This window comes from Heloderma suspectum, chromosome 4, assembly GCF_057233095.1.
Source record: "Heloderma suspectum isolate Gila_16-S chromosome 4, 16-S_ref, whole genome shotgun sequence".
NCBI lineage: Eukaryota > Metazoa > Chordata > Lepidosauria > Squamata > Helodermatidae > Heloderma > Heloderma suspectum.
Window position 1 is genome coordinate 314,766,916 of NC_139461.1, and position 25,462 is coordinate 314,792,377.

At 51.2% G+C, this 25,462-nt stretch overlaps 1 protein-coding gene across 3 annotated transcripts; it reads left to right on the forward strand.

Moving 5' to 3' along the window:
- Positions 1–828: 828 nt before the first annotated feature.
- Positions 829–23,270, forward strand: LOC146349108 (BPTI/Kunitz domain-containing protein-like). Of its 3 annotated transcripts, XM_084854589.1 has the most exons (6): positions 4,585–4,708; positions 6,434–6,523; positions 19,255–19,431; positions 20,271–20,411; positions 21,105–21,272; positions 23,092–23,270. In XM_084854589.1, exons 3-6 carry the CDS (start codon positions 19,263–19,265, stop codon positions 23,100–23,102), a joined length of 489 nt encoding a protein of 162 aa, XP_084710715.1. In that variant the 5' UTR covers positions 4,585–4,708; positions 6,434–6,523; positions 19,255–19,262; the 3' UTR covers positions 23,103–23,270. The 3 variants fall into 3 exon arrangements, with proteins under 3 accessions (XP_084710716.1, XP_084710714.1, XP_084710715.1); XM_084854590.1 differs by lacking the exons at positions 4,585–4,708; positions 6,434–6,523 and adding an exon at positions 829–906; XM_084854588.1 differs by lacking the exon at positions 6,434–6,523 and having other exon boundaries at positions 4,466–4,708.
- The last annotated feature ends 2,192 nt before the right edge of the window (positions 23,271–25,462 follow it).

Genomic DNA, 25,462 nt, shown 5'->3' on the forward strand with positions numbered 1-25,462 from the left:
GTGGATAGGAATTTCTTGCTTATGAGCAAGTTACAGTTGCCTTCTTGTGGTCTCACACATGCACACGCACACACACAGCCCCATCAGGCACCTCGCCTGAACCAACCTACCGTCACAATCCCCCGGTTGAGCCTATGAGGCTCACCATCTTTGTCTGTATTGTTATCAATTGTTCAATCTTTTCACTGCTCTCTTTCTCTTCTTTTCGCATTTCTCTTTGCATTCTACAGACCACCTGGTGCAGTTCAGCTTTGTGCATAGTTTTAGTAAGGAATTTGATACAACATTTGATCAAAGCAATGATCACATGGAGGAGAACAAACAATTATGCTTATTACATGGCACACCTTGCTAGGTGGCTGTTTCTGGTAGATCTAGGTAATGGGGTTTAATCATTTTAATCTGATTTAGTGGGATTTGGATCATTGGTGTGCCTCTATGGGCATGGACTGGCACATGGCTGCAGATCTAGCAGGTGGATACATTCAAGTCTACTCGAATCTGGTTCACCACTTTTGGGAGAGTGTTCTTGGCTTTCATGCAACCGAGGATGTCAAGCAGGAGCAGGATGCAGGTGGGCCACATCATGAGAGCGTGTCTCTGGTGGAGGCCGAGGCAGCTCTTCCTTCCCTAACAGGAGCTGGGCTCAGCTAGGCTCATGCTCACCTCGCTGGCTGCATGACTGAGAGGCCCCCTTGAGGTTATGGGCAGGAGCTATGACCGAGTCCAAAAAGTCAAGCCGCACAGATGTAAATCTAGGTGTAAGTCTAGAAACTCGAGCTGATGTTGGGTAAAATGTTATAAATAGCGAGATTTTGACATCACTGAGCAGAGAGCTCCCGAGAGAACAAGAGGCCTCCCAAACATGATGGCCCAAGCTCGGCCTGCCAGTGAAGGAACTCCAAGGTCTGGATGAGGGCTGCTTCGCTGGGCGACTCCTGATACGGTTATGCCCGCTGCGGTTTCTATTGCGCTTCAGCTCATGCTGACCGTATCGCATACGGTGATGCGTCTTGCTTGTTTCATCACTGCAAAGCTTTGTTCTACTCTATTACTGTTTGAGCAATACACACGTCTGTTGCGGGAGCACTTTGGCTCACCTGGACTGAGGGGTGCGGCGAGGCCCACAACCCACAAATTACTTCTTGAGGCCCGGAGCGCTCCGCCGGGACGTGCAGATCTCGCGCTGCCCGGGGGGGGGGGTCTGCCGCGCAGCCCCCGGCTGCCCTCTGGGCCAGCCGCGCCGCAGGCACTCCGGGGAGCGCTCGCGGTTGTCGGCTGCCGCGGGCGCCTCTGGGCGCACGCGGATGCCCGAGGCGCGAGGAGGCGGCTGGGGACGTTCTGCTGGGGCGCGCCAGCGGAGGCTGCGCTGGGCCGCGGGCGAAGGCCCGGGCGGCGTCGACGCCCCGCGCCCTCTCTTCCCGGGCCAGCTGCGCCGGGGGCGAACCGCGCGCCCAAGCTCGCCTGCCGCGCGCTCTCCGCCTGCAGCAGCAGCAGCGCGCGGACTCCGCTCCTCCGGCGGGGAGGAGCCCGTGGGAGGGCGCGTGCGGCGGGCCCGTCGGGGGCTCGGCCGGCAGCCCGCCCCTGCGATCGCGACTTGGCTGCGCCGCCCGGCGGCTGGCGCGCTCCGGGCGGTGCGCGCGCGAACCTGGTGCCGCAGAAGCGGCATCAGCCTCCGGCGCCCGCCTCCCACGGGAACCCGGCCGCGAGCGAGGCCGGCGTCCCGGCCGCGGCTCCCCGCCCGGAAGGGCGTGCGCACGCGGGCGTCTCCGGCGGCAGCAGCCTCCGGAACTCGCCCGAGCGGGCCCGCGGCCCGGAAGCCCGCCCGCCAGCGGAGGCCGCGTCGCGGCGGCGGCGGGGAAGGCGGCCCGACGGGGTCTGCCTGCCTGGCCGGCCGCGGCCGCGCCAGGGCGAGCGAGGGGCAGCTCCCAGGGCTGGAGGCGGCGCTCCGGCCCCACGGAGCGCCCCGGCCGCCCGCGGCTGGCGCCCTCGGGGCTGCCGGCTGCGAGCCCCGCCGTTCCCGGCCAGCGTGGCCAACGGGCGAGGCGCCGCCGCGGTGGCTGTTCCGCGGCGACGGGCTTCCTCGGCCCGGGGGCCCCGTCGGGCCCGCTCGCTGTGTTGTTCTTCGTGCGGTTGACGGCTTCACCGACTTCCTCCAGACGCGGGGGCGCGGCGCGCTCGTCCCCGGTTGGTGTTTGTGGGACTTGCGAGAAGACCCCACCGGCCGCCGTGGAGTTACGGCCAAGGAGGTTGTGGCGATGCTCTTCCCAACGCAGTGCCGCGGACACTCGGTCCGTTAGCAGTTCGGCACCATCCACTGAGCGTCAGGGGTTTGGACCACGGGGTGTTGGTCCGCAGGTGGCCTTTGTGGCGTTAAAAGAGCCCCGTGCGTCACGGGCATCTGCAAAATGCCGGGTTTCTTGAGCTCCCTTTAGCCGCCAGGCGTTCTTAAGTTCTAGTTCCTCTTTGGACCTCCGCCTTTGCACTGGCGTGGGTTTTTTTATCGACTGTCTTTGGAAGACGATCTGACTCGGTCTCGAGTGATCGCCATGACGGCGAAGTCTCGGAGCAACAGCAGGAGCGGCACAGGCCCTCCGGGGGCGCCAGGCTGCCCCCCCCGCGGGATCGCAGGGCCAGGGAGGCGCCTCAGCTGCAGAAGCGGGGCGGGGCGGGGCGGTGCTCCCGTGCCCCGGGGGGCTTCCCTTGAAGGGGGGCGCAGCTGAGCCAAACCAGTCCAGAGGGCCGCGTGCGCCCTCCAGCGCCGGAGGCAGGGAGCCCACGTGTGCCAGTGGCTGGGGACCGTGGGCGGGAACACGGGGGCTGTCGCGCTCGTGCCCTGCTTGTGGCTTCCCGGCTGAGAGCGGGTCGGCCGCTGTGTGAGCAGAATGCTGGACCAGATGGACCCTGGTCTGATCCAGCAGGGCGCTTCCTGCGATCTTACACAGCAGGAGCACAGTGACTGGAACAACGCAGCTTGGACGCAAGATCCCATCGGTGTTTTTAAACAAGCCCATTTTAATGCAGTGGAACAGGTGGGCAGGAAGTAGATCCCCAGATGTTCGGAGTGCAACTCCCAGCATTCCTGACCGTTAGCCATGCTGTCACTTCTGCCCACCCGTATGGTAGAGAATGTGACGAGAGAGAGAGAGATTGTAGGAATGATACGAGAGCCAGAAAAGGCATGCATGGCAATGGGAACGATTCTAATGCAGGTGGGCGAAGGTGGAATCAAATTCAAGAGCTGGAACGCTGAGGTTTCCTGTGTCTACAATGTGGAGGGGGGAAAGTTGCCTGCACAACCCCTGGAGGGGAAGCCAGCCCATCCCTCCTGGCCTGCAAATCCGGCTACATTTTCATCAAGCCGGAGGAAATCCCCCACAACTTGTCTTCATAACCTGGTGGTCCCTTGACCATGAATCAACAAAAGGCTGTGATTTCTTTGAGGAACTGGGAAGGGGAGAAAGATTCTCACAGCCTTTCCTGTGGTCCAACCTCAATATCGCGCAGTAGGGTTGGAAGGGGCCTACAAGGCCATCGAGTCCAACCTGCTGCTCAGTGCAGGAATCCAAGTCAGAGCATCCCTGACAGGTGGCTGTCCAGCCTTGTCTTGACTGTCTCCAGTGTGGGAGAGCCCACCCCCTCCCCAGGTCATTGGTTCCATTGTCTTATTGCTCTAACAGGACGTTTCTCCTGATGTTCAGCTGGAATCTGGCTTCCTGTCACCTGAGCCCATGATTCCCAGTGTGAGAGCCAGTGTGGTGTAGTGGCAAGAGTGTTGGACTAGGAGCTGGGAGATCTGGGTTCTAGTCCCCACTCGGCCATGGAAGCTCACTGGGTGACTTTGGGCTAGTCACAAACTTTCAGCCCAACCCACCTCACAGGGTTGTTGTTGTGAGGATAAAATGGAGGGGAGGAGGATAATGTAAGCCACCTTGGGTTCCTTGCAAGACAAAAAAAGGCAGGGTATAAATGCAATAAATAAATAATTCCGTGTCCTGCACTCTGGGATGATGGAGAAGAGATGCTGGCCTTCCTCTCTGTCACAACCTTTCAAGCACTTGAAGAGCACTACCCTGTCTCCCCTCAGTCTTCTCTTCTCAAGGCTAAGCCTGCCCAGGGCTTTGGTCATTTCCTGGTTCTGTCCAGGAGAGACATAGGGCCAAATAACTGAACAACCTTCCTTAAAAGCATGTTTTCATGGAATAGTATCATAGAATAGTAGGGTTGGAAGGGGCCTACAAGGCCATTGAGTCCAACCCCACTCGGGGTTTTAAATGGCCACTGTTACATTTACTTTTTCTTTCTTTTGCTGAAGTAAAACCAGTTGCGGGGTCCCAATCTGGAACTTGTTCCCAGTCCATATCAGGGTCCCGTGCCAGATTGCTGCTGAAAATTACGCGCACGCACACGCAGCTATTGTTTGACCCCCACTTGAGTTCTGTGTACTGTCTGCTGTTCGCTGGTTGTCAGGCAAAACCAGCTGGGCCGGGTGTCAGCTGCCAGCCACTCTGATCTGTCTGGCTTTGCTGCCACCCCAGCCCTGCCCTGTGGGAGGAGTGCCTGGAAGGGAGGAGGGCTTACTCTGCCTTGGCCCTGAACAGCCACATCTGTCTCCCAGACCTGCCTTCCAGGAGCACCATGAGGTCCAGGCTCTCCGTTGTGGGGCCATTTGTCCTGTGGGCTGCCCTGCCATCGGTGTCCGCCCTGTGTGAGTAGTTGCTCGAGCACTGACGGGCCGGGGAGGCTGAGGGTGAGCGGGGACCATGTTTGGGGGTGGCCTTTTGGCCTTCCGAGGTAGGCTGCCGGGGCTGGGATGGTGGTCTTACGGTCCCGCTGCTGTGGCTACGCCTAGTCCGAAGTGGGGGGTCCTCACTTCCTAGCCACAAGATGCAACTGCAGCAGCTTGGCTGGACACCGGGAGATGCTGAACTTGAAGGTTTCTCCTGCCTTCCCAGAACCACATCCTCGTGGAACCTATGAGGGGCTGGAGGTGGAGCTCTCGTCACATTCAGGGGCTTCAGTTAGAACATTTGATGGTGGCCCGCGAATTGCAGAGCCCAGCCCCGAGTGCCAGGGGCTCCACAGTCCTGGAGTGGAAGCGAATCTTACTCAGGGCAGGGCAGAAGCTAAAGGCAGGTCTGCTGAGAGAGCGCCAGGTGATCTGCTGCAGGAGACTGGCGACGGTTTCTCATTCCCAGCTTGTAAAGGGAATGTGGCACCAGTCGATAAAACAAGCTTCCTTCATTCACACTCCACTGAGGGGTGAAACGGAGAGTGCTGGGGAAAACAAGGAGTAGATTTCTGTGTGGAGGGGCTGTGAGTGAGGCCAGTTCTGGGACTTTCCACAGACACTGGGGGGAGCATGAGCTCAGAGGCACCCTCCTGCATTCCAGGGGTGCTTCCGGGCAAGGCTTCTGTGGTGCCATCACCCCACCGAGTTCACAGAGGTTTCCCAGGGGTCCAGATGCTGCCACCTTGTACTCGTGACTCTCCCGTGTTTTCTTACCACTTCTGCCTTTTGCCTTAACACAAAAACCGCATTAAGGAGAAAGAGATGGAGCATCCGCACAGCGCCCTCCGATTGCCTCTTCTAAGATCCCTGTGTCTGGAAGCACCCTAAGAGTGCCCCCCCCCCGCCCACCATAACATTGCACTTGGCTTCAGTTAGGACCTCGGGGTTCTAGTAAAAACAAACAAAGCCCAAGTAGATCCTGCAGGCCTGAACTCTACCCACCCCTAATCTATCTACTATTGATTGATTGATTGATCGCATTTCTATTCCGCCCAATAGCCACAGCTCTATGGGCAGTTCACAGAAATTACTAGTCATGTCTAAGCAGAGGAAGGAATGGGGCTCTTAGAAGTGGCTCCTTTACATGGTTGGAAAGTGGGGAGACCTCCAGCCAACCTCTGAAAGGTTCAGTCACAGCTCATGAAAGGCAGGCAGGGTTCTTCCAGATGGAGGGAGGGTTCCTCGCGCCACCAAGGAGAAGGCACGGTGCAGCTGTTTGGACTTCTGATGGACAGATTCCCTGGGTGCCTCCAGATGAGGCTTTTGTGTTGCTATCATCCTGCCTCATTTGCACAATTTTATGACGTTCCAGACAGTGTCTGAGAGCCAGTGTGGTGTAGAGAGAACCAGTGTGGTGCAGTGGTTAGGGTGCTGGACTAGGACTTGGGAGGCCTGGGTTCTAGTCCCCACTCAGGCCATAAAGCTCCCTGGGTGACTTTGGGCCAGTCACTGACTCTCAGCCTAACCTACCTCACAGGGTTGTTGTGGGGATAAAATGGAGAGAAGGAGGACTATGTAAGCCACCTTGGGTTCCTTGTGAGAGGAAAAAAGTGGGATAGAAATGCAGTGATGACGAGGACGTGCTCAACTCAGTTCTCCTGGGTTTTCCCACTGCGTCTTCTGTCTTTTCTCTTACCGCAGAAGATCTGTGCATTAAGAAAAAATGAAGTAACTGTGCAATTCCTTCTCGCTGACAGCGTGGGAACCCTCACTCTGGAAGTGCCTGCCATGGTAAGGAAAAGGATAGAAGGAGTGGTGGCAGAACAAAGGAGGGCACTGCACGGAAGGCATCATGGTCTGGACGCTGGCCTGAAACTCCATGCATAAAGCAGGGCAATAGCACAACCAAAGACTTGTCTGGAAGGACGCACAGGCTCCAGTAAACCTTCAGTTCCACAGAACGTCTGCTGATTTTGCATGCGACCCTGAGTCCGGAAAGGGAAGCGGTGAGCTCTCAGCCTTTGAGACTGCAAACGGGAAAGAGTGAACAGCTTGGCAGGAATACATACGTGTTCCACATTTCCTCAGAGTCAGCAAGAGAAACCAACTTCCAGTATGATTCAGAAGTACTTGACGTCAAACCCGTCAGAGCAAACCACGGTGATTCATGCATGGCTCCGGCATGCCTTTTGAGCAAAAAGCCCAGGAATGCTTTGTCAGTGAGCGAGGCGGCGGGAGCGTCCCCACACTCCCACTGCTGCTGTGGCACACTGAGCTGGAGGCGGATCTTCAATGGTGGCCCCACACAGCACTTCACAGAGTGACATTTGCCCCACTAACATCCATCCACACATTGCAGTTGGGGGGAATGCTGCTGCTGAAAAGGATTGGGACGGATGCACTCGCCGCTGAATTGTTTATCTGCCAGAGCGCAATCCCATTCTGGTGCTCTGACAGAAATTTAAGACGATGCTATGTTGGCAACTAGGAAAGGGCGGAAGACACAAACATTGCACAGAGCAAGTGGAGCGCTAGAGATGCAACTCTTTCTTGCTCTCTTCCTAACGGACAAGGTGCTCGCTGAATCTCACACACGCCCTGCTGCCTCTCTTCCTCCGTGCAATGGGTGCCATTGGTTTCTGTGGCAGCCTTCCCCCTGGCCTCTCAGTGCAGAAGACCAGAGGACTCCATGCAAGGCTAATCAGGCTGTGTGCACGTGTGTGCACAAGGATCTCCATTGCTGCTCAGGTCTAATTTTCAAGTGGCAGTCGTCTCCATACGGACACGGCCATTTTCTCTGTGCCGCAAGGGCAAGGTGGATCTCTGCTTGCGTTGCAGTTGGGGCTGCGGCTGCGGCTGCAGCTGCCTTCCTCTCCCAGCCACACCCTGTTCTCTTTGGAAGTAACAAGTCCCACTGCTTGCTCCCTCCCAGAATGAATTCCTGATCAGCTCATAGTTAAACTATGGAATTCACTACCGCAAGATGTAGTGATGGCCACCAACCTGGGTGGCTTTAAAAGGGGAGGAGGCGGCGGGGGGAATGAATGGTTGCTGGCCCTGATGGCGATGCGCTCCTCCCAGTACTGGCGGTGGTGGGCAGCTTGATGAAAGGGTCAGCCGAGTGTGGGGCTGCTGTGGAAAAGGAAAAGGCCATGTTAGGCGTGATTAGGAAAGGAAAGGAAAATAAAGCTTCCAAGATCGTATTCCACCTATACAAATCTATGGTGCAACCAGACTTGGTATACTGTGTACAGTTCTGGATACTGCACCTAAAAAAAGGACATTGTAGAGCAGGAGAGGGGCAGAAAAGGGCAACCAAAATGGTCAAGGGGCTGGAGCATCTCCCCTATGGCAGAAGGTTGCAACAGCTGGGATTGTTTCGCTTGGGGAACGGGCAAGTAAGGGGAGAGATGATAGAGGTGTACAGCTCTATGCGTGGTGTGGAGAATGTGGACAGGGAGACTTTTTTCTCCCTCTCTCATAATACTAGAACCCAACAGGGTCCTCCCGTGAAGCTGATTGGTGGGAGAGTCTGGACAGAGGAAAGGAAGGAGCTCTTCACACAGCGCAGAGTTAAGCTATGGGATCCATTGCCACAGGATGCAGTGATGGCCACCTGTTTGGACGGTGTTAAAAGTGGGTTACTCAGAAACCGGAGCGGGATGAAGGAGAGGAGGAGCCGCCTGCATGGATGACAGTGGCGCGCAGAGGAAGAGGTTTGGAGGCCCCCTGCACCCCTGGGACCACGAAACCACTCTGAGGCTCTTGCAAAGGGAGCAGCTCCAAGCTTTCAGGGGAGGATCTGTAGCAGACCTCGCAGGGCAGTAAGCAAGATGCTGGGATGGAACCACTCCCTGTAGCAAGAGGGAGAGAAGGGTGGTTGTGGCTGGTGACTCCCTACTGCGAGGAATCGAAGGGGTGTGTGCACCAGCCAGACCCACTAGCTCAAGAGGTGTGTTGTCTCCAGGAGGATGGGTCTGGAGATATGAGAGTGGCTACGAAACTATCCAGCCCACTGACGGCTACCCCCAGTGCGTATCCATGTGGGAACTAGCGATACTGCCAAGTGCAGCTAAGATCGCATCATCTCGGACTACGACGCTCTAGGAAGGATGCTCAGGATTTGACGGCTCAGGTGGTCTAGTCCTCCCTCCATCATTCCAGTCCATGGAAGAGGACTAGAAAGGGAAAGAAGAATTCTGCAGGTGAACAACTGGCTAGGAAGATGGTGTCGCCAGGAGAGATTTGGCTTCTGGCACCATGGCTGATGCTGTTTGGATGAAGGGCTGCTGGCAGGAGATGGACTGCACCTCACCAAGACTGGGAAGAATGGGCTTGCCTGAAGAACAGTGAGTTTGATCAGGGGGGCCTTAAACTGAAACCTGGGGGAGCAATGATGGCAGATGCCCAGAAGGCGATGGCTCATGCACAGGAGCAGGAACTGAAAGAGCAGCTGCAGTGGGGCCTGTTAAACCTCTTAATAAAAGTGCTGGGAGGTCACTGGAGCATAACATTCATGGCTTTCAGTGTCTTTATACTAATGCTCAGAGTATGGGAAATAAACAGGATGAGTTTGAACTCTTGATTCAAGAAGGCAAATCTGACTAAATAGGTATAACTGGGACTTGGGGCAACTCTACACCTGTGACTGATTGCACATTCATGACTGGCCACTCATGGAAGTTTGCGGGTCCATTACACGACGCCGTAATCCTCCAGTGATTTTCCTGCCATTTCCCCCTGCCTATCCCACGTTATCCCCAAATGGGAGAAATGCGGCATCTTTTCAGTCTGCGCCAGGGGAGCACCACAGCCCGCCCATGCACTTCTCCTGCAGCGTGAAAAACTCTCATTGTTTGGGGTTGCTGGGGGCGCGGTCATGATGATGACAGCAGTGATGTGGGGGTGTCGTTATACTGACCTGCCGGCTTGCTGCCATGGTGTGACTAAACACAATGCCCCAACTTTTGCTCCCAGCTTTGGCTGCTTACTCCACAACACAAAACGGCTGGCATACCAGCACGCCAGCAGTTCTCTGGGAAACCAGTGCCTGGGGGGCGGGGTCCAGGCAGTTCAGTGGAAGTTGCTATCCACCTGCATTACGTGTCAATCACAACCAAACCACCAGTAATCTGCAAAGGGGAGGGGAGTGGTGGGAACCAGGGAGGAAATTTCATGATGCCCCCAGTGCATGAAACGTCTTTACGGAAAAGTAGCCGCCCTGTGAAAAGGTGAGGAACAGACTATAACGAGACAGAAACAACTCTGTACAGGAGCCCGATCTAATCCCATGATGAAACCAGGTGGAGAAAGTCCTGGTATTGAAGTGGATTCTGCGCCCGTGTGATGAGCCCCTTGATGAGATGAGTGGAACATAGCAATTGAAGGATATAACTTACTCGAAAAGAACAGATGCCATAGAAGGGGAGGAGAGAGAGAAGCTGCACTATCGGTTAGAAATGTACACACCTGCACAGAAATTCAAGAGAATGAACATGGTGGCCCTATGGAAAGGTTCTGGGTTAAAATAAATTTATTTTAAATGGAGGAAGGAATAAAAACAATGCTGTGTTTGGACTCTACTACTGGCCACCCAGCCAAGAAGATGTGGATGATGCTTTCCAACAGCAAATTGCAGATATGTCAGGGAAGCATGAAATAGCCATAATGGGAGACTTTAATTAGCCTAAAATGGGGGGGGGGCCCCTCTGTCAGGCATAGTCTCTCCAGGAAATTCCTGACTTGCTTTGCTGACAGTGTTCTTTTTCAGAGGGTGGAGGGAGGAATGAGATCAGCCATCCGTAACTTGATTCTGATTCCAATAGGGAAGAGTTAGTTGGTGAGGTGAAAGTAGCAGGAACTTTGGGGGAAAGTGACCATGTAATGTTTGAGTTCTCAATTTTAAGGAAAACTAAAGCTGAGTGTAGTGGAGCGTGTGCCTTGGACTTTATTAAAATCAAGACAGCGTATTTTAATAAATTGGGACCTGAGCACACTCCGGGAGAGAGCGGAGGACAGGAAGGCCTGGTGTGCTATGGTCCATGGGGTCACGAAGAGTCGGACATGACTGAACGACTGGACAGCAATAACAACAATGATAAGTAGGATCCCATGGCAAGAAAACCTACCAGGAAGAAGTGTTCAAGAGGGATGGGAGATACTAAAGCACAATCAGAAGCAATCCCAAAGATGGAGGAAAATGGAAGACAACAGAAGAAGCCAACGGGGCTACACAAAAAGCATAGTGATGATCTGAAAATCTAAAAGGACACATACAGGAAATGGAAGGAGGCAGGCCACTGAACAAGGCATTTTTAAGTAATAGTTGTGTGTCCAAATGGGCACCCAGTCCTAGCTTTTGGACACCCAGTGAACACAAATGGACACATAAAATTTAATCAATGAACCAAAAACACACATACAAATTGGAAGCCACCGAAACCCTGACCAGAGGTATGAAATTTTAGTGAAATTGAATTGAAACAGTAGAATATAGGGGCTCATTACACAATAATTCTTAGGGTTCTTACAAACCACCAGTTTTTCCTGAAAAACCTCTTAACAAAATTTCTCTCCCTGTACACTGTGATGTCTGGTTTTCTGTATCTTCATTCTTTTTTTGATAAAATTTTTGCTTCAGCAGGATGTAGATCATAAGCTACAGCTCTTATGCCGTTCTCTGAAACAAATAGTCTTGAATTCATAGATTCTTCTACCAGGGACATACGGTGAGGGGATTTTATTGGATTGCAATCCCTCTCATAGAGTGGGGAAACAGTACCAACATCAAAGCAAACACGGTATTTATTTATTTATTTATTTATTTATTTAGATTTTTGTAGTAAACCTGCAGCTTATTAGAATATTTTGTGTCACAGTCTGGAGTGTCTGTTTCTGGTATTTCCAGAACTACTGGCCAGTTACTGCAGACACTTGAGAAAAATTCTGCCACAGCCTTGTTGCCAGAAATGGACTCGACCAGCCTGCATTGATCATTTCTCTGGGGGTCAATAGTGTCTAAAGGGAAGGCACCTTTGAGATAGTATATACTTGTAGTCTGACGTAGAGAAAGTTTATGAATGATGACACTACCTCTACTCTAACAGCAGACCACAAACATCTTCCAGTTGCAACACACTGACGTCGTACGCTGCGCTTACAGCTGCACCACTGGTCTTGGTTCACAGATGTGTCAGTCTCTTTACTGCTGGGGGGGGTCAGCTTCTCCCCCTCACCGCCTGGCACAGGGCCACTACTAATGATGACAAGCTTTCGGAGGGCGTTTTCTCTTGCAGTCAGCAGTGGTAGTGCTGATCTTGGGTCTGATTTCGGTTCAGGTGCCTCAGAGGCGGCAGCAGTGCAGGTGAATAAGGTTATTTTCCGCTGAGTTGTTTGTTGAGCATCTTTCTGCGGTTTTTGTTTTCTTCCTCCTCCTTGTCTGAGTCACTCAAACGTGAATGCTTCATACTGTCAATATTGTTCTTTAGATGCAGAATGTCCTTGTAACCTTGCAAGCTATGGTCACCTGGTGGATTCTCGGGAGGAAAGGGATGCTTGTTCCAGAGAGGGAGCTGGAGGAGTCCAACGAGAAGAGTCAAGGCCTCATTCATCCATAGGGGCAGAGGAGAGGCAAAATCCCCCTTTGTACAGCACAGTAGAGCTGGTGCCCTCTTGCAGCTGCTGGGGGGGCTCAGGGTGCTGACCTTGAGCCTGGGCCCATGCCTCTCTCAGGGCAGGCAGCAGTTCTCAGGTCGGGGGTCTTGCGTGGCCACCCTCCCAAGTTGTAAGGCATTTCTTGTCTGACTAATGAGTGATGACCTGATCTGTGAAAAGTGGGCCAGAAAGAGCTGTTCCACCCCATTCCTGTGTTGTTGCTGTTTCCTTATTGGTTAGGGTCACTTTCTATGCTATGGGAAGGGAATTCTGTATATGCTCAGAGGCCAGGCCTTAATGCCTAAGAAAAGTGTTAGGGCTCAAAAGTTTAAAGCTGCCTGAAGGCCATGCCATGCGCCCTGGAAACCCTGCTGCTGAATTTGATCTAGTGTATAGGTCTATGGCTATTTGCAGGGGGCAGGGATGGATAACTGCCCTTTGAATATGCTTAGAGGGTCCAGAGGGATTTTATTAGTAGTGACTCAGTTTGGTATTGAAATGGTATTGCTCCCGGACTGAAAGCCAACACAAATTAACCCCATACTCACTGCAGGGGAATGAGATTTATTTCCTGCTTCCCAGTAAACATGCACAGAAAGTGTGTGTGGGGGGAGTGTTTACAGAGACTCTCATCCAACCTTGGGACGTGTTAAAGATTCCCTGCTTTAAGGGTTTAACGCTTTAGCGATATGGGAGTCTTGTTTCTGCGGAGAAAGACTGGCAAGCACGCTTGCTGGTGGGACATAGGGCAATGTCCAGACAAGGGCTCTGCGCCTTTCTCTGGATGCCTGATAGCCCTTGCAATGCATTTCCTGTCCTGAGCAGGGGAAAGAGGGCGGCGGAGACCAAGGCTCTCAGATGTGGTTGACTGTGCCCATGCCACCCCAAAGCAAGGCGGATGAATCCATGTTCGAAGCCAACATGGATTTGTCAAAAACAAGTCCTGCCAGACAAATCTGATCTCATTTTTGGATCAAGTAACCTCCCTTGTAGACCGTGGGAATGCTGTGGACATCGTATACCTCGACTTCAGCAAAGCTTTCGACAAAGTGCCCCATGATATCCTGATGAGCAAACTAGCTCAAAGTGGGCTAGATGAAACAACGGTCTGGTGGATCCACAGTTGGCTACAGAATTGGACTCAAAGAGTGCTTCTCAATGGGACCTTCTCAAACTGGGGAGAGGTAACGAGTGGGGTACCGCAGGGCTCGGTCCTGGGCCCAGTGCTCTTCAACATTTTTATGAATGACTTGGAGGAGGAGGTGCAGGGAATGCTGATCAAATTTGCAGATGACACAAAATTGGGAGGGATAGCTAATACTTTGGAAGACAGAAACAAAATTCAAAGTGATCTGGATAGACTGGAGCGCTGGGCAGAAAACAACAGAATGACATTTAATAAGGAAAAATGCCAAGTTCTGCACCTAGGAAAAAGAAACCAAATGCACAGTTACAAGATGGGGGATACATGGCTCAACCACACTACAAGCGAGAAGGATCTTGGAATAGTTGTCGATCACAAGCTGAATATGAGCCAACAATGTGATGTGGCTGCAAAAAAGGCAAATTCTATTTTGGGCTGCATTCATAGAAGCATCGCTTCCAAATCCCGGGAAGTACTAGTTCCCCTCTACTCAGCACTGGTTAGGCCTCATCTGGAGTACTGTGTCGAGTTCTGGGCACCACACTTTAAGAAGGATGCAGACAAACTGGAGAGGGTTCAGAGGAGGGCAACCAAGATGATCAGGGGACTGGAAACAAAGCCCTATGAAGAGAGACTGAAAGAACTGGGCATGCTTAGCCTTGAGAAGAGAAGACTGAGGGGAGACAGGGTAGCACTCTTCAAGTACTTGAAAGGTTGTCACAGAGAAGAAGGCCAGGATCCCTTCTGGATCATGCCAGAGTGCAGGACACGGAATAATGGGCTCAAGTGACAGGAAGCCAGATTCCGGCTGAACATCAGGAAAAACGTCCTGACTGTAAGAGCAATACGACAATGGAGCCAATTCCCTGGGGAGGTGGTGGGCTCTCCCACACTGGAGGCCTTCAAGATGAGGCTGGACAGCCATCTGTCAGGGATGCTGTGACTTGGATTCCTGCATTGAGCAGGGGGTTGGACTGGATGGCCTTGTAGGCCCCTTCCAACCCTACTATTCTATGAATCTATGAGCGCGCACTGTGGCCTGCGAAAGCCGCTGGCTGGGCAGGGGTAGAGTCGGCATGTTTCAGCTTAGTGTGCTGCTGACAGACCAAAGCCAATTTCAGGGGAAAGCAGAAAAAAGCTGACCGAGTCTCAGTGCATTTCCATTATGATCCCCCCCCCCCTCGTTAAAAGGAGAACAAAAGTAACGGTGGGCCAGCTGCTCAGCAAAGATGGCAAAATGCTGACAGGTGATGAAGAACAGGCAGAACTGCGCTGCTCCTGTTTTGGCTCAGTCTTCCCGCAACGGAGGATCGTGTCCCATCCTGTGTCATATGGGACAAGCAGCTTGAAAGGGTGGGAGTGCAGCTTGAGGTCTCATGGGCTAGTCGTAATGCCATCCAGTCCAGACCATTTGAAACACAATAAGCACACCTTTAAAATAAACAATAATACATAAATCTTAAAATGTGAAACTAACATAAAAGAATCTAAAATTTATACACACACACACACTTGAATAAAATGAGGTTTTATGAACCCCTTATGACCCCACATGATTTAAAAACAGTTACATGGCTCATTTAATCAGACAACTTTTCCTTTTCTTTTTTCCTTCAACTGGCTGCCTTAACTGCAAAGAGGGTGACGCTCTGAGTCACCAACTGGTTAGAAAGAAAATGTTTTCATTTTCTTTCATAAAAGAAAATCCAGCTTGTCCTCAGCCACCCAGTTTTTCATATGGCCAAGAAATGGAGATAAATAATGTTCCCTACAACTGGAATATAATTGGTATCCCATTAAATAGTGGGCCAGATTTTCAATTTCAGATGCACCACATATACCATCATGTTTCTAAATCACGGGAAGTCATAATTCCACTCTACTCTGCACTGATCAGACCTTACCACAAATACTGTGTTCATTTATGGACACCACACTTTACGAAGGATTCCAATAAACTGGAACAAGTTCAGAGAAGGGCAGCAAAGATGATCAGGGGAATAGCAACTAAGACCAAGAGAAAAGGTTGAAGGAACTGGGTATGTTTAGCCTTGAGAAGAGAAGACTGAGGGAGGATATGATAGTGCTTTTCAGGTACCTAAAGGGTCACACAAAGAGTTGCAGCCTGTTCTTTATGACTGTAGGACACAACATAAGGGGCTTAAGTTACAGGAAAGCAGATTTCAGCTGAACATCACGAAAATGTCCTGACAATCAGAGCAGTTAGACCATGGAACCATCTTCCTAGGGAGGTGGTGAGCTTTCAGTTGCTGGAGGTATTCAAGTGGAGACTGGACAGTCATCTGTCAGGGCTGCTTTAAACTGGATTTCTGCACTGGGCAGGGGCTTGACTTAAGTGGCCCCTTTCAGCTCTGTGATGCTACGATTCTATGATCACCATCCTTGGGGAAGGGGCTGCCTGAGTTCTTGGGCAGAGGGCAGAGCAGCAGAAACATGCAGAGCACAGGAGAAGAGACTGAACACCACCACCCTTGTCTCTCTTGGATCCTTGAGAACTTCACCAGCATGAGAGAGTGGAGCACGGGAGAGGTCAACTGCTGTAGGCTGCAAGAAATCTGGCTTCTGTTTTCTGAACGTTGTTTTCCTGGCGTAGCTGTTGCAGTTCGTAGAGTTTATTAACTCTAACAGTACAACTCTAAACAGTAGAGTTTATTAACTCTATGCATTTCCTTAATGCATAGGAAAGCTCTAGTTTATTGGGCTCCAGTCTACACACTACTGAAAGATCATAATAGATATTGTGTTGCAATGTTGCATTGTTCTTTTTGAACAATGCAGCTTGTTCAAAAAGAACAGGAGGAACAGAAAGGGAGGTGGGGTTGCACTGTATGTGAAAAATACATATCTCTGCACAGAAATACAGGAGGATGAGCTTGGTAGCCCCATCGAGAGCATCTGGGTTGAAACAAATGGAGCAAAGAATAAAAGGAACCTGGTGGTCGGAGTCTACTACCGGAAACCCAATCAAGGAGAAGACAAGGATGAAACTTTTAAAAAGCAAATAGCCAATGTTTTAAGGAAGCGCGATGTAGTAGTAATGGGAGGCTTCAATTTCCCTGATATTAGTTGGGAGACAAATTCTGCAAAACATGGCCCCTCCAGGAAATGCCTGACTTCTGTGGCGGATAACTTCCTCCTACAGAAAGTAGAGGAAGGAACTAGAGGATCGGTTATCCTTGACTTGATCCTAACCAACAGAGATGACTTAGTGGATCAAGTAGCAGTTACAGGAACTCTGGGGGAAAGCGACCATGTTGCATTTGAGTTCTTGGTTCTAAGGGAAGCAAAAGCTGAGTGTAGTCAAACGCGTACCCTGGATTTTAGGAAAGCTGATTTTCATAAACTCAGAACAATGATCAGTAAGGTCCCATGGCAAGCAATGCTAACGAGAAAAGGAGTCCAAGATGGGTGGGAGCTTTTAAAAAAGGAAATTCTCAAGGCACAATCACAAACCATTCCAACAAGAAGAAAAGGTGGAAGACAACAGAAGAAGCCAATGTGGCTTCACAAAAAGCTTAGGGATGACCTGAAAACAAAAAAGGACACATCTAGGAAGTGGAAAGAAGGCCAAGTAACAAAGGAAGAGTACAGGCAGGTAGCACAGAATTGCAGGGATGGCGTCAGGAAGGCTAAAGCTGAGAATGAGCTGAGGTTAGCGAGGGATGCTAAAAACAACAAAAAGGCTTTCTTCAGCTACATGCATAGTAAAAGGCAGAGGAAAGAAATGGTGGTTCAGCTATTAAATAAGGATGGCAAAACGATAACAGATGACAAAGAAAAGGCAGAGGTGCTCAATTCCTACTTTGGCTCAGTCTTCTCCCAAAAGAGGGTCTATGACCCCCCTGGCAAAGGCGAACTACAGGCTGAAGGGGCAGGATTGCAGCTTGAGATCGATAGGCATATGGTCAAGGAACACCTAATTACTTTGAATGAGTTCAGATCTCCAGGGCCAGATGAACTGCATCCTAGAGTAATAAAGGAACTGGCAGAAGAACCCTCAGAACCGCTGTCTATTCTCTTCGAGAAATCATGAAGGACGGGGGAAGGGCCAGATGACTGGAGGAGGGCTAATGTTGTCCCTATCTTCCAAAAGGGTAAAGAGGAGGAACCTGGGAACTACAGACCAGTCAGTCTGACATCAATCCCTGGGAAAATTCGGGAGCAGATGATAAAGCAATCCATCTGGAAGCACCTTGAAAACAGTGCCGTGATTACTCGACGCCAACATGGATTTGTCAAAAACAAGTCCTGCCAGACAAATCTGATCTCATTTTTGGATCAAGTAACCTCCCTTGTAGACCGTGGGAATGCTGTAGACATCATATACCTCAACTTCAGCAAAGCTTTCGACAAAGTGCCCCATGATCTCCTGATGAGCAAACGAGCTCAAAGTGGGCTAGATGAAACAACGATCCGGTGGATCCACAGTTGGCTACAGAATCGGACTCAAAGGGTGCTTATCAGTGGGACCTTCTCAAACTGGGGAGAGGTAACGAGCGGGGTACCGCAGGGCTCAGTCCTGGGCCCAGTGCTCTTCAACATTTTTATGAATGACTTGGAGGAGGAGGTGCAGGGAATGCTGATCAAATTTGCAGATGACACCAAATTGGGCGGGATAGCTAATACTTTGGAAGACAGAAACAGAATTCAAAGTGATCTGGATAGCCTGGAGCGCTGGGCAGAAAACAACAGAATGACATTTAATAGGGATAAATGCCAAGTTCTGCGCCTAGGAAAAAGAAACCAAATGCACAGTTACAAGATGGGGGATACGTGGCTCAACCACACGACAAGCGAGAAGGATCTTGGAATTGTTGTCGATCACAAGCTGAATATGAGCCAACAATGTGCTGTGGCTGCAAAAAAGGCAAATGCTCTTTTGGGCTGCATTCATAGAAGCATCGCTTCCAAATCCCAGGAAGTACTAGTTCCCCTCTACTCAGCACTGGTTAGGCCTCAGCTGGAGTACTGTGTCCAGTTCTGGGCACCACGCTTTAAGAAGGATGCAGACAAACTGGAGAGGGTTCAGAGGAGGGCAACCAAGATGATCAGGGGACTGGAAACAAAGCCCTATGAAGAGAGACTGAAAGAACTGGGCATGTTTAGCCTTGAGAAGAGAAGACTGAGGGGAGATATGATAGCACTCTTCAAGTACTTGAAAGGTTGTCACAGAGAAGAAGGCCAGGATCTCTTCTTGATCATCCCAGAGTGCAGGACACGGAATAATGGGCTCAAGTGACAGGAAGCCAGATTCCAGCTGAACATCAGGAAAAATGTCCTGACTGTAAGAGCAATACGACAATGGAACCAATTACCTGGGGAGGTGGTGGGCTCTCCCACACTGGAGGCGTTCAAGACGAGGCTGGACAGCCATCTGTCAGGGATGCTGTGACTTGGATTCCTGCATTGAGCAGGGGTTTGGACTCGATGGCCTTGTAGGCCCCTTCCAACCCTACTATTCTATGATTCTATGTTTGATTTTACCTGTTTCGTAATTAATCTGAAATCATATGTTAGTATCAGTGAAATGAGTTGTTTATGATTGTAATGAGGTTCTGTTATAGTGATGTGTTGGCATGCTTTTTTGTTGTTGTATTGGTGTTTTGTTAGTTGCTTTGGGCGCTTTTGTGGAAAAGTGGCATATAAATTAAATGAGGAGGAGGAGGAACCTCCCCTTCCTCAAAGCCCACCCTTCTCTCTGCAGTTAGAGGCATGTGCACCACCTTCCCAAAGGACTCCGACAGATGTGGTGAGCCCAAAAGTCGCTTCTTCTACAACATGACCTCCAAGATGTGTGAGCCTTTCATTTACACAGGTTGCCCATGGAACCTCAACTGGTTTTACACCATCGAAGAATGTCATCGCAACTGTGGACACATTGGTGAGTGAAAGCAAGAAATATAGGTGGGAGTAACCACCATGTGGGTGAGGGGCTGTGGGAAAGGGCCCTTGCCCCTCTTGGGTGACAGCCCCTCAGGCGGCTCACAGGTGGCCCTTCTCACCTGGATGAGCTCAGAATGCAACACCTTGGACACCCCTGGACTTTCTGGCCCCTGTCGTGTTCTGCACTCAGCAGCCTAGTCCAATGTAGGCTGACACCTGCTCTGCCCCCATGCCAGGGAGCCATGGTCAGCAGGGGGTGCTGGCAGTTGAATTGCCACAGTGCTCATGCAAGCTCCAGAACAAAAATCCAGGTCGGGGTCTCAATCTGTCTCTCTCTCTCTGGGAAAGAGAAGGGCCCCATAGATTTAGGGGATTGTGCAAATTCATGGAGGAGGAGGAGGAGGAGGAGGAGGAGGCCATCAATGGCTACTAGTCCTGATGGTTACATGCTGTGTCCAGTGTCAGAGGCAGTGCTCCTGTGCACAGCAGTTGCTGGGAGCATGGGCTGTTGCACTCATGTCCTGCTTGTGGGTTTCCCGCAGACAGCTGGTCAGCCACTATGTGAACTGAATGCTGGACCAGACAGACCCCTGGCCTGATCCAGCTTCAGGGCTCTTCTGATGTACCTAGGAGCATCCGTGATGAAACCACACTCCTCTCCATGCAGCTGATCCCTGAGAGCAGCTGGGAGTCCACCCGCTTCATGCACCACCCCTACTGCCACCCATTTGTACCCTTGTAGATTCTTATGGCAGCTGACAACCCACGGGGGCCACACAAACCATGTTCCACCAGCCCCTTCACACCCAGCACCCATGGCGTTGTTTTGTATTCCAGAAAAGCCAGGGTTCTGTCTCCCGAGTCCCGAAGTTGTCACGGCAGAGTGCTTAGTACACTGCACGCATGACGGAACCTGTCCTGGAGATCAGAAGTGCTGCTCCTTTGGGTGTGCATTGCGCTGCACCACCCCCGTCAAAGGTGAGACCCAAATATTGCTGGTTGGGAGGGACACAGAGGAAAGGGGTCCCATTCAGAGAAGGACTGGGTCCTTCTCTGAATAATGCTGAACTTCTGTGGGAACTGAGCTGCGTACTGTTAATGCGTGTCCTCCGCAGACGCGTGAAAACCCTTAGCCATGTTTCAGCTTCAGACGTGGTGCGTCACAATGGAGTATTAGCTTCATCAATATATACTCACACACAGAGAATTAAAAATTAAGGATATTTATTTAGATAAATCATGTCTGAATAAATTGGAATAGGGTGCTTCCAGTTGGATGGGTCCTAGTGCTAACAGGCAGAAGGCACTGAATTCTGCCTTTTCTTCTTTAATGGATTTTCCATGGTGAGAAAAAAGATGGATAGCTGGTGGGAAAACCCTGGAGGGTTACAAGTGGATGACAACGACATCAGCCCCCCCCCCCCTGCCCCTCATCCATGAATGAAGCAGAGTGATGGCACCATAAATGCCTTACCTGGAAAACTCTGCATGCATTCGGTTCTGCCCTGGCAACATGACTTTAGGACTGCCAGGACCAACAGCCCTTCAGAGGAAGACCAGGCCAGGGAGATGGAGGGAGGGGAGCCTCAAAGAGACATAGTGCAGAACGAAGGCCACTCCTTGTCCTGCTCCAGCTTTCAGCCCTCCCTTGCTCTTCCTTCATGATCTCAGATATTTGCAGGCTGCCTCCTAAGCCTGGCCCCTGTGATGCCAAAATCCGGAACTGGTTTTATGACTGGAACACCAAAAAATGTAAGAGATTCAGCTATGGTGGGTGCCACGGGAACCAAAACAACTTCAAGAAGCTCAAAGAGTGCCGGCACAGGTGCGTCCGACAAGGTAAGCATGAACCTCAGCAGGCTGGGACCCAGCGGGGGATGGCAGGGAGAGAAGCGGGGGGTTGTCTTATGTCCGAGGATTTACTTTTCCCCAGGAGCCCCTCAAGTCCCCATCAGGTTGTCTCCCCTCTCCTGGCGTCTTTGTTTTTTAACTCAGGCCCCCTCCTCAGATGGAGGCCTTTTCAAATGCATTAACATGGGCAAATCCGAGATTGCAGGGCAGCAGGTTCTTCTACATCTCAAGGGGTCGGATCCTGCACCATGTCTCCTCAACTGCCCTTGTAGTTTCCATCCCCTCAGCAGACCTGTGCACCTCCCACCTGATTTCTTTGCAGGCTCCTGGTCTGGACCAAACCAAGTCTGGTTTATGCCTTGGGATCCGTAGTCTGACCACCTGGAAAGTCCCTTCCGTTTGACTAAAGATGAAGCCAGGCCAATGAGCCTGCCGCCCCACTGCTCTCCTTCACAATATTCATGCCAGGGTCAGATGAATCCAGATAATCTCCTCAATAATGGCGGACAAATAGCCCTTGGTGCCCTCTTGACTGCACAGCTGTCAAGTATAGTCCGTGGCAGGGCCCAGGATCCTCTCCGCAGAGAGCAGCTGCAATTTTATGCCTCTCATTTCTGGCCCTTTTACCAGTCCTACTCCTGCCCTGGAGGCAGTTTCTCCAAGTAATGCAAAGTAATGCCACGCCACCCCCACCCCAATAGCGACAGTAAGGACAAGGCATCCTGTGGTTTGCGGCAATTGCAAGAAGTGGGGAAAGGGGGAAGCAAAAGCCCTTGGTAAGTGGGGAAGCCCCTTCTTGAGCAACCTAGGTGCAGACAACACTGGTCTGAGCAGATGTCTCCCCATCTGTAAAAGGAATATACTGGGGGACATGTAAGACAGAGGTGAGAATACTGCAAATTTGTTTGCACAAGTGGAGAGTGATGCCCTTCCCACAGAATATTCAGCATGTGTATTTACCATCACTGGTTGCTTACACATTAATGGTTTAGTTTGGAATTTGCTTCCTTTTTCCACTTGCTTTTTACAGAGAATCCAGATATCATTCCAGTACTTTCTGTGCCTGACCTGATTTGTAACAACCTTTTAAATTATTATTTAAAAATGAAATTGCTGAGCCAACCTGGACAGCATAGACTGGCAAAGTGCTATTGGGGTTTTCAGGTCTACTGTGTCTTTATATAAAAGCTTCCTGCTTGCATTTTCTGCCTTTTTATTGCTTCCTGTTGAACATGACAGTGGAGTTGCTGATGAATAGTTGTTAATTGCCCCGTCAACAGACTTTCTTAATTGCCCCTTAATGTCATTTTCCTGTGGGGGGTGCTTTATTACTTGTTTTTTTATTTTTCAATTTTTCATTTTAATGTAATGAAATAGTGCTATATTTAAAAAGGAATGGAAAATAATAATGAGAGGAAATAGCGATTAAAGCCCCACCCCTACTGGGGAGTGGGAACTGACATCAAGAGAAAATTAAGGGATGCTATTAATCAGTAAAGAAGCAGTAGGAAGCAACAAAAGAAGGGGGAAAATTTCAAGCTTTTAATTAACATTGCTGAGACTCTTTTCTGAATGGGACTGACTTCTGAGTAAATATCGTAGAAGGAACTTGGCCAGGAGAATGGGCATTGCTGGATAAAATAGTTCTATATCAAATGCTGTGTGGAACCATCATTTTAATTTCAGCTCCAACTCCTGGCAGAAACGCAGTGCCTTGGTAGCACCAAAGGGCCCCAGACTACAAGCAAATTCAGCTAGGAGTCAGTCACTGGTACAGCATTCTGATGTCTCCTCCCTCTTTTTCTAGGCTCTTCCTAACTCTCCCCCACTGACTGACGCAAAGCTCTTGACCAGACCAGCCTGATACAATGTCGTACAAGAAGAGACTGATTGCATTGCATAGAGAGTCTGGGTGTACATTTTCAAACAAATGAAGTCACAATGAATAAATTTGGTGGAGTGATGTCACAACTGCTGCACATCCCTAGAAACGCCTTGATGCGTCTTCCCCCAGGGCATGTGCCCTTCTTTCAAGAGCAGTGCAAAGGATTGCCTGCCTGCCTGCCTGCCTGCCTCTCCATGCAGTTCCAGTGCTGAGCTCCATCCAAGGGTTTGCATCATCCCTCAGCAAAACAGAGCGCTCTGTGCTCTGCAAAGGCATGGCGGGAGAGGGACTGAACCTGCCGAGCGGCGGCTGCCTGCACGCGCTCTGCCACAAGCACTCTTGAGGAGGGGCCTGCTTGGCTGCTGCCTCACTTGACCGCATCCTGGATGGTTCTCCTCTACGCCAGCAGCAGCAGCAGCCCCAGGGGTCTTTCCATCTCCAGCTGTGCTGCTGGAAGAGCAAGTGCCCAAAGCCCCTCCTGTTGTCGCTGCTGTTGCTGCTGCTTGGATGGAAGGAACATCAGCCCATGCCAGGACCCCCTTTAGTACAGAATCTGAGGGATGGAGAAAAGGGAATGAAGCAGTGGGGCTGCCCCAGTGGGCAAGCAAGAGAGGAACCCAAATGTCCTTCTAGGATGCTATGATTTCCAGAGACTTTGAAGGACTGGGAGGGAAGGAGGGAGCTGCCTTCTACCAGGCGAGACATGTCCACCCAGGATTCTCTGCTCTGGCTGGCAGCTTTTCACCAGGGCCTCGGGCAGAGAAGGGGCTTCCATGTCACCTGCTACATGAAGTTTCTTAACTGGAGAGGCCGGGGATTGAACCTGGGACTTTCCGCATGGAAAGCAGGGGCTCTGCCAATGAGCTGCACCCCTCCCCAAGACTCGCAGAGTGAACTTCCTTACAGTGACAGAGTGGCACATCTGAGACCGAGGATTTCATACTCTGAGGCAGGACAATGGCGGGATTGGGAGATGAAGCAGTGGGGGAGCGGTATTTATGGACTCTCTTCGCCACATTTTCCTGCATATCAGTGAATGGCACACCAGCGGAGGAAAGCGGACTGGCAGAGAGCCAGAGCCAGAGCTGCTGATGCCATGTCCAGCGGAGTGACCTTTCTGTAACTGGGAATGGGGGCACAGGGGGCACGCATGTTTGGAGACTGGACGGAATCAAACGGAGCGCTTCAGCCCCTGCCAGTTCTCTTATGCCCCGCCAAGTCCATTGCGCAGGCTGCCCCCACTACTCTCTCAGCATTGATTTCGTGCTTCTGGGGCAACCCAAAACAAGCAGCAGCGCTCGTTTTTGGAAGGAGGCAGGTTGGCAGCGTTCCCCTAAAGGGGCTCCACTGACCTGCCTCCTTTCTGGGAATGCGCATTTCCGCTCACTTCGGGGCTTCCTCCAAGAGACGCTCGATCTCCCTTGCATAAGCGGTGGGTCCCGCTTGCAGAAGGGAGTTGGCGGGGCAGAAGTGCCCCATTGGAGTCTGCCCAATGGATTTCACACTCTGTGGAAGATCAATGGCTTGGTTAGGAGAACGATTTGTTTTGGCGCTAGGTAAGGGTTAGCATTACCAACCGACCTGAAAAAATGATTTGTGCTTTAAGCATCAGGCTAGTAAAAAAGAAAAAACACCTCAATTCTAGCGGAGATGGAGGTGTTTAATGAGTGTGAAGGATATTTTTGGCTCTGAAATGGTTTGTTTGTTAGCAGATCTGTGAGGCATGATCAGGAACCAAGTTCATTCTTGTCCTGTTGCAATTTTAAATTACTAACAAATAATAATAGCGTCATGCCATTCTTACTTCACATATTAAGAATAGATCATAATAGTTGATAATAAACTCGTTTTAACCATTTTAAGGTGGGGTCCCAGGAGGTGTATTAGGTTTGCGAAAGAGGGGCCCAAACGCCAGTCAGCTGAGATCCCTGCAGTGAACAGCATTGGAGCTCACCACGGCAGGAAGCGGCCCAGTGCAGTGGCTGTGGAACGAGGGGACAACAGTGCACTGGGGTGAGCAGAGGCCATACGCTCCGGCTGCTACTGCATAACTGAACTGGCCTTCCCCAGCCTGGCACGCTCCAGAACGTGTTGGGCTGCCCTCCAGGCACCCCCCCCCCCCGGCAGGGCCTTTGTTTTTCCAAAAAAGGAAAAGCAACAGAAGAGGGGGCCGTAGGGGCCTGCAGCAAAACTCCCAGAGCGCCTGTGTTGGTGCCTGGGTGCAGACAGCCACCTGGTGGCAATCCAGAAGCATCCTGGGAAAGAACTGCAGAGAAGCGTAAGCAGAACTACC

What these genes read in the sequence shown, in the direction of transcription:
- LOC146349108 (XM_084854588.1), top strand. Translation starts at nt 4,639, where the DNA reads ATGAGGTCCAGGCTCTCCGTTGTGGGGCCATTTGTCCTGTGGGCTGCC. An exon ending in GCCATCGGTGTCCGCCCTGT is followed by an intron (nt 4,709 to 19,254) that starts GTGAGTAGTTGC and finishes TTCTCTCTGCAG; the next exon opens with TTAGAGGCATGTGCACCACC. An exon ending in TCGCAACTGTGGACACATTG is followed by an intron (nt 19,432 to 20,270) that starts GTGAGTGAAAGC and finishes TTTGTATTCCAG; the next exon opens with AAAAGCCAGGGTTCTGTCTC.